This window comes from Clinocottus analis, unplaced genomic scaffold, assembly GCF_023055335.1.
Source record: "Clinocottus analis isolate CAN_PGR_092001 unplaced genomic scaffold, fCliAna1.0.p SCAF_5, whole genome shotgun sequence".
Lineage (NCBI taxonomy): Eukaryota > Metazoa > Chordata > Actinopteri > Perciformes > Cottidae > Clinocottus > Clinocottus analis.
In genome coordinates this window covers 21289235-21300573 of record NW_027176207.1, presented here as the reverse complement: position 1 = coordinate 21300573, position 11339 = coordinate 21289235, and the positions used below count along the sequence as shown (strand labels likewise).

The following is an 11339-nucleotide window of genomic DNA, read 5'->3' as shown; positions in this document are numbered from 1 at the left end:
TAGTGTGATGCGTTTTGCTTTTAGGTTGGAGGCGATAACTATTATGTACTACTAGTATTTATATTAAAATAGTTAATTTTAACTTTAAAGTGTATTATCGAGTTTAGTCCAAAATGGCGACAGACGTGTCCGAGCAGTCTACAAGTTAACGGTTGTTCATCCGTAATTCTAGCAAGTCGGTAGGTTGAAAATAACAACTAACGCATTATTAACAGCACATGACACATTAATAACAGCATATGACACTTAGAGACACAATGACGAAATAAAAGGGTGACTTTGACGCGTTTCTGCTCGAATCTCTCAAAGGTTGAAGAAGCCAGACTTCATTTAAAATAGTGTATATTTTTGGTTTCTGCTCAATGGCAAAACAATAAATATCACATTGAATACGATTCATGACCTTTATAAATGAGTATGCTGCTGTGAAGAATTCGGCATATAGGTCACAATCAGCAAACGACATGTTTTGAAATTGCGGTGAAAAATGACATTGACAAGCTGATGGACAGGAATACTTATGAATTGTTGTACTGATTGTATGCCGAATTGCAAAATGGTTTCTAATGATTCCTAAAACATTAAAGTTATGTCTTGTTGTGCACTTAACTATGTCCAGTATGCTAGGATGTATTAAATGATCAGAAATATGAATTGAGTCTGGTTGTTAATATTTTTCGGAGCGATTTAATGAACAAAAAGTAAATCTCGGCTTCTAAAAAGCGACATTAACTTTGTAATTTTCTCCTTTTCTGTTCAGCCGGGTTAATTCTTCGCTGAGCCGCCATGGAGGGTTTGGAGGAGAAACTCAAAGGGCTGTCCATCGCCCGGCGGTCTCGCCCCAAGGAGCCCACCTACCTCCTGGACGTGGCCCTGCAGCCGGCCGGCCTGCTGGCCGTGACCTGCTCCGACCTCAGCATCCACCTCCACGACAAGGCCACCCTGAACCCGGTGGGAGAGTACCGGGGCCACGGCGGGCCTCTTTGCGGGGTCGTCTTCTCCCACTCCTCCCCTGACCTCATCTACTCGGGTTCTGCTGACGGGACGGTCCGGGGCTGGGACGCTCGCCGCCCCGGGTCAGAGGCAGCGCAGGTGTTTAAAAGCCACCGGTCGCACTGCTACTGCAGCTTCGACTTGAGCTGCGGCGACGCGCTGCTGTGCGCCGGCACCGAGCAGGTCCAAGAGGACAGCTTCCTGGTGTTCTGGGACGTCAGGAAGCCCGGCGGCGGGCTCCTCGGGACGTACTCGGAGTCGCACAGCGACGACGTCACGCAGGTGCGCTTCCACCCTCGGGAGAAGGACCGGCTGGCGTCCAGCTCCGTGGACGGCCTGGTGAACGTGTTCGACCTGAGCCGGGGCGCGGAGGAGGAGGCGCTGCTCGCCACCTGCAACAGCGACTCGTCCGTGAGCTCGGTCTGCTGGTCCGGGGCCGAGTACACGCAGCTGCTGTGCCTCGGCCAGGACGAGGGGCTTCACCTGTGGGATCTGAGCCGGCTGGACACGGACGAGCCGCTCGCCGTCTTCGGCACCTCGGACGCCCGCGGCCTGCCGCTGACGGCGGACGGCGGCGGCAGCGGCGTGGACTACCTGGTTGGCGGCCGGTGGCTGGAGGAGGCCCAGAAGCTGCTGGTGGTCGGGGGGAAGAACAGCGGCGACCTCCACCTGATGGAGTGCGACGGCGGCGGGCTCCGTCTGCTGAGGAGCCTCGAGGGAGGCCACGCCTCCACGGTGCGCTGCTTCCTGTGGGACGCGGCGGGGGAGGCCCTCGTCACGGGCGGCGAGGACGCTCAGCTGCTGCTGTGGAAACCAGGAGGGCGGGAGTTCAGCGGGGGGAAGAAAAGGGAGTCCATGAAGAGCGAGACTTCTCTGAGGCTCAAATCCAGACCGCATAAAAAACACGGCTACGAGAAGGAAAAAGCAGGAAAGTCAAAATCCTGAATCACGTGAACTGATGTGCGGCTCAAACGTGCACATTTCTCTCTCAGATATTAGTCACGTTACATTTCACTCTGAATATTCAGAGTGTTTATAAGACGTGGACGGAGTCGTTGGTTTGTTGACTGATGTTTTTGAAGCCTCAAATTCAGCATTTTGGCCGTCGCCATCTTGTTTTCTTGCAACCGGTGCACAGGAAGTGATCATATCTGGACTGGGGAGGAGTGGCGTAGAGACGCCATCTTTTGTACGTCTGTGATTTCTCTAATCAAGATTTATTTATTACCTGAATCAGAAACTAGAGACGACATCCTTTAAAATTTGATTGGACAGACGCATAATGTGACCTTTCCAGATGGTTTTACCATGTGATCATGTGACGTGTGTCTTCATTCCATACTGCATACCAGTTTTGAACAGGTTTTAGGTAAATGACGTATGTATGTTTACACTGGAAAACAACAAAATAAGGTTTATTGATTTAAATCTCAGTTGCAGTTGAGTTACAGTTAACTTCAAAGAGTTTTTAAGACTTTTAAGTCTCTTTAAATATACAATACTCAAAGGTGAAAAGCATGTTCTCCAAGTTGTAATCCTGTGTCAGTTCTCTCTTGATTTGTTTGTTTAGTTTGTTAGAACAAAGTATAGCTGTTGAAGGTTGAAATTCACACTGGAAACGTTAGAAACTTTAAATTCCTGAGATTTTTGAGTGAAGTGTTGACGAGTGTTGAACGGCCAAAAAACTAAACATGCTGTGAATCCTGTGAAATTGGGACACGGCTCAGGTTTCTCAAGTTCAAAAAAAAAAATTCGTCAGGATGTCCATCAATGTGACATTTCCTGGTTGTAATTTGCTTCTGCGGGTCGGCCGGTCCCCGCATCGCATCCTGGGAGTCACCAGAGCCGCCGGCTCGGCAGGATCCCGCTGAGGGAGCAGCTCTCGCTCCTAAATAGCAAAGAGTGGAATAACATGATTGGCAGTGCAGTGTGCCTCCAGAGAAATCCTGCAGTGGTGGAAGTCAAAACTACTTTAATCACATTACAGACGCATTAAAGGATGTTTTATAATTCTTCATTGTGATTCAGTGATTTTTTTCTTCTATAAATCAAAGTTCAAACCGATAAAATATGGTGATGAAAGTTATTACATTGATATTAATATAATTATACTACATGAATAGAGAAGAGCTCACTTAATCTGAGATTCTTCTATAAAAGATGCACTTGTAGCAAATATCCAATATTATAATCATATATACATATTTAAACAGTTCAGTAGCGTATAGGCAATAATGGTATGCTGTATTTACATTTTTTTTATCCCATTTTCTTGCATGGCTGCAGAATTGGAACATAGAAACTTTTTTTTTTTTTTTAACACTTTGCAGACATCCACAACTGAGCCACCCCATCACGCACGCCCGTGGACAATGCTCCGGCATTGGCTATATTCACAGTAGACCTATATATATATATTGTTATAGTTATGTAACACATCCTATCTCTCTAATCTCGGTACATTACACAGAAACCCAACCCCTCCTTCACTGCAGCGTGCTGTAAAATACCATTCAAATAAGGCAGTAAAGAGGTGGGTCAGATGCGTGAGCATGAAAAATAAATAAAAAGTGCACAAGCAAAAGGGCCGGGCCCCTCGGACTGGTTTAGCCTCATTCCTGCAGACACACTCGGCTTCTCGGCCCCGATATCTTCCCCTGGTCCCTCCTCCTCCTTCTCCTCCACCTAACCGACGGATTCAAAAGATTTTCTTTGAGCGACACCACCCGTCGTCCAATCACAGCCTTCAGCGCCGCAGCGACACCGCCTCTCGTCCAATCACAACCCTCAACGCCGCAGCGACACCGCCTCTCGTCCAATCACAGCGTTCGGCGCCGCGCCGCGGCGGCCAATCGTCGTCGTACGTCGAGTTCTAACGCGCCCAGCATGTTTTCTGTGCGGGTTCTTTTTTTTTTTCTTGTTATGTGTGCCGAGGTCTCTCAACCCAGCAGTGTTGACAATAGGGAGGAAAAAGAAACAGCCCCGAATCACAAAACGAGCTAAAGGAGAGAACAATCCTGTTTTTTTTTAGGGGGGAAGACACGTGGATCAGTACCGGGAATGTAAACGCGTTGACGTAATCGTTTTATATCGCCGTGTTTTTGTCATTAATGGGAGTTTGAGGATTATTCCGTTTGAAAAAAAGGTACTCGTGTGGGTTTTTTTTCGGCTGTTTTCAGGCCACATTTTCCTGCTTGTTTTTGCTGCTTCAAGGGGGGGAGAGAAGACAAAAAAAGAGAGACAAACCCCGTCTGTTTGCACCGAGCTGGAGGTTAACGGTTAGCCCCCGGTAGATTTCCCCCCCCACAAACACAAACAAACCGCCGCCGTCTTCGTTGCAGAGGATCAAAGGTAAAGTACCAGGTCGGCTCGGGGCTGTCAGTTAGCCTTTAGCACTGCCCCCCCTCTCCTCCTCCTCCTTCCCCCTCCTTGTTGTTACACCTGGGATGATGGGTGATCGCCCCAGTCCGCCCAGGTAACGTTACTCTATCAGCACACACGTGTAGTTTTTCAATCTACTCATTGTTTCTCTTATCTTGTGTGTGTTTGTGTGTCTGTGTGTTTGGGGCGAGAAGGAAGCTAACGAGCGAGCTAACGAGCTAACGACCCGCGTTCACGTTAAGCTAGCCGGCTAAAAAAATGCCCCTTTTTTTCTGAAAATAAAGCCGGGTTGCTTTGATTTAAAACAAACTAAACGTTAGTCGTGGTAAACGTTGTTTCGTGTCCCCTTGAAGAGACGACTTGGCGAACGGTTGAAGCGGTGAATCCAGACGCTTTGTAGCGGGCAGCTAGCTAGCGAGTCGACTAGCTATGTAGCTAACTAGCTCTCCTAGCTTAGGAGACGAGGAGGGTTATAGCGCTGTCAAGTTTTGAATATGATGCTTCTTTGCTGCCTTTAGGCCCCAACATGGTCAAGCTGATAACAATATGTAAATAATAATAAGTTAATAATAGTAATAACTAATATATTATCACTCTGGGTGTGTATTCTCTTCATTATTTACAGGGTTGAGCTTTTTTTGTTGTTGCTTTTAAAGTAAAAAAAAAGCTGATGCTTATAATCCTTGAAGGTTTGATTTTTAAAATGTGTAATCCAAAATGTACTTTGATTGGCTTTGCACCAAGGATACACTGTCCAGAAAAAAATCATTCAATACCATTGATTTTGTCTAGCCCAAAATGACAAATTTGCCTCAGAGGGCTTTGCAATCTGTACACAAATGACAGCCTTTGACCTTTTGACCCTCACATCTGAACAGAGAAAAACACCCCCCCAAAAAAATCACAAAAAGGAAATGCATCTTCGGGAGGGCGACGGAGGATCCCTCTCCAAAACCAATGTTGTTTCAACGTCTTGTGTCGTGGATGTAAAACCAGTCGGTGAGAGGGATCATCACCACTTGTGACATGTGGTGATGATGGGAGTTAGACAGGTGATGATGATGATGATGAAGGGAGTTAGACAGGTGATGAAGAGTGAGTTGTGTTGTAGTGACATGGAGGAGAGTGAGATGGAGAAACTAGAGGGGTGATGAGTGAGAGAGATATAAGAAAGTGAAGTTGGTCAGTGGTGGAAGAAGTGCTCAGAGTTTCAGTGAAAGTTGTGTAAAAACAAATAAAAGTTCTGCATTCAAAAATTCACTTAATTACAAAAATACCGGCATCAAAACACTTAAAATACCCAAAAAGTTCCCCTCGTGGACAATATCCCATTACCGAATAATGTATCATTGGGTTATAATAATTCATGCATCCATGTTTACATCACTTTAATGTTGAGCCGATAAAAGTAGAGCTAATGTTTTACTTTATTTATTGTGTTTGCTTGCGTGTGGATTTTCCTCCTAATTTTGTATTTCATCCATAATCATGCATCCTATTTTCTTAGTTGACTTATATTATTGTGTTATTAACGCCTCGAGTAAATACTCAAATAAAATATAGTAAAATAAGTGCCATGAATTGAATTTAACTACAATACTTTTGAATTTAACTACAATACTTTAGTAGATTACCTGAGTAATTTTCCAATACTGACTCTTCCTTTTTTTAAATTTCAACTCAGTCATGTGTGAATGGCAGCAGCATGCCAGAGTCCAGGTGTGGCATTGTGCAGTACATGTGATGGTATTTGAAGTGTGTGTGTTTGTGTGCTCTCTTAGTTTTGGTACTGTCACGCTGGTTCGTCTACAAGATTTTTTTGAATGTCACCATGTTGAGGGCCGGTCCAGCTGCTTCTGAGATAGCTGAACATCCAAAGTCTCCTGTGTTTATGATGCGTTGTGTAGTTACTACCTCACTCTTATCAGCTTTGTGTGTGTGTGTGTGTGTGTGTGTGTGTGTGTGTGTTTGAAAGTTGCTCAGTTCATTTGTGCTCGACTGTGTGAACTCCTGTAATTATCTCGTGAATGAATCATACCGTTTTAGAAGTGCTGTCAGGTAGCAGCATGCAGTCATTAAGGGCAACGGGAGTCTTTCCGAAGAAGTGAGTAGTAGAATAATTTTAAAATAGTACATTTGGGATTCGTACTGAGATATAATTAGTGCCGCTCGTCCATTTATCGGTCGCTCTAGGAAACTGATATGTAAAATAAGCGTGCTTCTTTGTTGTGCATAACTAATGTGTTGCTGAGAGGCTTGAAACTCGGTTCTGGCTGCTGAAGTTTGTAGCGGCGGCAAAGTTTTTGTCTTTTTAACATAAGTCATTCCTCAGGACATTTCCTGCGTTTGTCATGACGTTATTGAATATTCGTCCATCACATGTGTGCACGAGGTTTGTGGAGCTGAAACAGTAAAACAATTAGATGATTAAGATTACAAAACGTTGTGTTTTTCTTCCTCGTTGACGGTAACAAACGGAACATCTCTGGGTTTTTAAACTGTCAGGAACAAAAAGTGACATTTGAAGACGTCACCAAGGGCTCTTGTTCGTGTCGAGTAATGGATAACAATAATCTTATATTTGTCCTCAATACTATCAGTGGTCAAATCAATCCTGTCCTCATTATGCGCACGTCTTGTGTTTCTTGATCACACATCATGTTATGTAATACTGGTCACTGAAGACTGTGGAAGTCGGTGGTTGTTGGCTTGAGGACGAGTCCTCAATGTGTCGCTCGGTAGACGATAATATTCAAGATATTGGACTATATATAAGCATGCATGCGGGGCTGTAGCTTGAATACTGTCTCTGTGGAGTTAAAGTCAGATTAAATTCCTCCACCTGCTTGTTCCTGATTACGTTTGACTTCAGTCTTGATGAAGGCTGACGGCAGAGAAACTAATTCACACTTAAAGGGCGTCTGGTTTTTCGCAGCTCTTGGGAGTTTAAACTTTGGACCGCAGGCGAGAGAGACCTGATCTTTGTCTCCTGCCACCCTCTTTTTTATCGCGTGTGTGTGTGTGTGTGTCCTCACTTCAGCTCCTTTCGCTCTGCCCCGCCGCTGCCTATGTGTTGACTTCCTGTCGAACAGCAGCTCCCTCCCTCCCCTTCCTCCCTTTCTGTTGCTCTCTCCCCGTTGTTCGTCGCCCCCTCCTCTCTCTTCTCTTCTCTCCTCTCTCCTCCCTCCTTCCTCCTTGTTCTTTAATCCCACCCTCCCTGAGCCTGTTTGGATGTCATCTGGTCTCTTATGTAAGAGGCACGGGAGGGGAATGGCTCCGGTGCCTGGTTGCCATACGCCTGACCAGCCGCCGTCGTCTTGCTCTCCCTCGTTTGTCGCGGTTGCACTGAAGTGTTTTTCTCCATTAGCCGTCTAGTCGGATAGAGAGAGAGACTCAGTGAGAGTCTGATGGTTGTACATGGGGATTCCAGTGCCCCTTTGCAGAGGTAAGCCCAGCTCGAGTTTGTACCTATTTAAAGATGAGCTCTTTTTTTTGTTGTAGTTTTTCTACTGGTGGCATTCACCAGGTGGAGGAAGCGTGAAAATAATTGACGGCTCCTCAAATACGAATTGTTGCCGGCGGCGGTGATGAAAGAGAGCAGTTGCTCGCAGACGGAGACGTCCAACTTCAGCGAGGCAGGCGGCGCGCGTTTGATCCGAAGCCGAACGAAGCCGACCGGCTGCATCGAGGCGTTTCCTCGCAGATATTTAAAGTGAAGATGTAAGGGGGGTATTTCACATCCTGCCGGCTGAGTTAAAAGTCATTTTAATTGATTATTTCAGTCGGCACAGCTGCAGCTAATGGTTATCTTCATCGTGGATTTATTCTGCTGATCATGTTTCTTTTAAATCAACAAACTGCTTTGTCTGTCAATTCATTCAAAGAGCTTTATTGGCATGAATGTTAAAGACAATACTGCCAAAGCATTAAGAAAACAACATTACACTAAATAAGTTAAAAGAAAACAGTTGTGTTCCTTGACACAATAAAATGATTAATTATTGCGTGTCTTTATATGTGTGTGTGTTGGTCTCTTACACACACACACTCTCACATAAATCTCCCCCCTCCATTGTAAGCGGTGCAACGAGAGAGACAAAAACTATTATTTGAATATTACATTTTCTGACCATCATCTAATTAATTAACCAACTAATTGTTTCATCTCCGTGTCACACCGTCTCTTCCTGCGCCCTCAATTTGGATCATTAACTCCCATTCAGCCGCTGAACTTTCAAAAACCAAAGATATTTGATTGCAGCGGATGCGAAAATCGTGGTTTTAACTATTCGCAGGAACAAAAAGATGTTCTTCCCAATGTCAAAGCGGGTGAACTGTACGGGCGCCGTAAGCCGCTAATTTGGGATAATCTCTGAGTGAAGGTGATTCTCAGAGGCTCCGTCTGGGCTTTGTCGGTCTGTGTGGGAACCTGTTGTCGAGGCCTGCGCCCGCGTTGTTGTGTCTGCAGACGCTGCTGCGACTCGCTTTGTGTGGCATTTGAATATCGCTGCGCCAAAAGTTTGCAAGTCAAAAACAGAAAAGGAGTGAATGTAAAATTGTGCTCACAGTTTTCAGTCAGGGCTTCTTTTTTTATTTATTTACACCACACAGCAGGTTTTCCAGATTAATGGGGAATTAGCCGCCGCCACCGGTGAGACAGATCAGCGTTCAGCTGGAGGTGCTTTCCCCACCGCGGTGACGCTCAGCAGAAGGCATCGCTTCAGTCGGATCGTTAGCAGCCGCGGTTACGAAACAGAGGACAATGAGCGGTGTTGACGGATGACTCCTCGTCTGCATGAATTGGTTTTGTCATCTGTGGATCTGTGCGTCCGCAGGTTGTCGTCGTGCATTAAAAAGAGAAGCTCCGGTTTATATACGACGTCAATTATAGAGACATTTTTAGTGCTTTAACTAACATATTTTTAATTTCATACAAAATAATATAGTGAACAATTCCCTGACACCATCTCTTGGATCCCAATGAGGATGTTTATAATGGTTTTATTATCAAACTATGCAAATATATTTACTTTATAATGGAATAAAACGGCAAGTCCTCACCTTTTCATGTTGCCGTTTTATTTTCGCTGGATAATTTATTGAAATTATGTCAGCAACTAATTGTTGCAGCTCCGTGTTGCCATGTTGGCATTCATTATTATAGTTTCGTTTCTCAGTTTATTTTAGTTTCCTCTATGATGTTGATGTGAGCGACTTTTATTGTGAAGGGGGAGGAAGGAGGAGGAAGTCATTGCTGTTCTGGTGCAGATGACAGAGCCTCCATGTTATTAGTTTACCACCGTCTACAAGTATAGGCGCATTATAAGTCTCCACAATATACAACTTCCTGTTTTCTAGTGCAGGCGTCCTGCGCCGCCTCAAACATTCTCACTGGTTGGTGACGGCAAACTGCTGTAAATGTAAATTGAAACTCTCCTTAATCGCTGCTGTCGGCTTTGATTACGGTTTTCCTCCTCGCGTCGGCGCCCCGGCGGTCTCTAACCGCACAGATTGAAGCGAGGCCGCGAACATTAAATCACTTCTGACGCTGCTACTGTACACGATGATGGATCAGCTGTGCAGCCCTAAAAGGCTTCCACTGTCTGCTACCGCCGTCCATGTCCTCAGGCAGCAGGATGGTGTGTGTGTGTGTGTGTGTGTGTGTGTGTCCACTCTGTTATAAGGCCCAGTGGACATACTGTAAGGCTGCCTGGTGTGACTGTGAGAGCATTAGAGAGGCAGAGTACGGCCTGCAGCGCTCCATTCACGGCTTTATTACGCAACGGTTCCTGGTTTGTTTCTACTCGGATCCTCCGTGTCGTCCGGATGAGTTGGCGCGACCCGGATCGGGACGTCAAAAGACACGGAGCGCCGGGGGGGGGGGGGGAATCTTGATGGATAAGCCTTCCGGGTGGCGCGGCGAAAAGTGTGACTTTGTGTTTTGTTGTTTAGAAGTTTTGTTTTGTTTGGTTCGAGACGTAATCAGCAGCGAACACGCGGCAGAGGACGTTTCCTCGGCTTCCTCTCGCAGCTCGAGCTCTATTGTATTGAGTAGACTGGCGTTCTTCGTGTGTGTTTGAGAGTGTGTGTGTGGTCTGTTGGCAGGTAGTAAGTTGGTGTGTTTTGTGTACTGTATCAGCAGTCTGCTGTGGCTGCACAGGTTTTGTTGTGAGAGGAATAAAATGCTGGAGGAAAGTGGACTGATGGAGCTAGAAAAACTTAACTAATACAAAAAAAAACAGTGGGGATGTTTGTTTGTTTTTTTACCAACAAAAAGAAAAGCGTATGGCTGTGGAGCTGCATGAAAATGTGAAAAATAATGTAATTTTTCAAGTTCAAGAGATAAACGAAAGCCTTCCCTTGTGTTTTACACCAATGCATCTGATTTCTATGTACTTGACATCATGAAATGGATCATTTGAAGACCAGTGGTTGTTGTTGTGTATCTGTCAACACTCTGTGGTTAATCACGCTGCCCTCAGTGAACTGAGCGCTCTCTAAACTCATGTCTATGTGACCGTGTTAACCGCCCCCTCCTCCCTCCCTGTGTCTCTCCCAGCAGGGCTATGTCCTCGGCAGCCACCACGTCTCCATCTGTGGACAAAGTGGACGGATTTTCACGGAAGTCTGTCAGGAAGGCCAAGCAGAAGCGGTCGCAGAGCTCGTCCCAGTTCCGCTCTCAGGGCAAACCCATCGAGCTCACGCCCTTGCCCTTGCTCAAGGGTAAGTGTGTCTGTGTGTGTGTTTATGTGTGTGTGAGGCTGAAGGGGCTGACAAACAGCCAAACACTAACATCGAGTCACTGCTCATGTCCACTTGTAGCTGCTAAAGTAATCGCATTCAGTTGATTATGACACAGATAAGAAGGTTTTCTTTGTATTCTTGCTTCATCCGGTGCAACGCCCCGCCATGCAGAGCTCTCTTGAAACTTGTGACTCCTGTAAAGTTTGTTTTTTGGTACATTT

General features: G+C 45.6%; 2 protein-coding genes across 6 annotated transcripts in view; both read left to right on the top strand.

Moving 5' to 3' along the window:
• wdr89 (WD repeat domain 89) lies at positions 1–2946 on the top strand. The gene is made up of 2 exons (XM_068601033.1): positions 1–179; positions 761–2946. Exon 2 carries the CDS (start codon positions 787–789, stop codon positions 1936–1938), a length of 1152 nt encoding a protein of 383 aa, XP_068457134.1. The 5' UTR covers positions 1–179; positions 761–786; the 3' UTR covers positions 1939–2946.
• Positions 2947–3929: 983 nt separating this feature from the next.
• Positions 3930–11339, top strand: part of ppp2r5eb (protein phosphatase 2, regulatory subunit B', epsilon isoform b) — a 33367-nt gene continuing 25957 nt past the window's right edge. Inside the window, exons 1-2 of one of the 5 annotated variants that reach the window (XM_068600268.1) lie at positions 3930–4344; positions 10937–11097. In XM_068600268.1, coding sequence (XP_068456369.1) covers positions 10941–11097 — 157 coding nt within the window. In that variant the 5' untranslated portion in view covers positions 3930–4344; positions 10937–10940. Of the gene's footprint in view, positions 4469–7773; positions 7820–10933; positions 11098–11339 lie in introns of those variants that run through there. The other 4 variants (XM_068600267.1, XM_068600266.1, XM_068600265.1 and 1 more) reach the window with 4 other exon arrangements.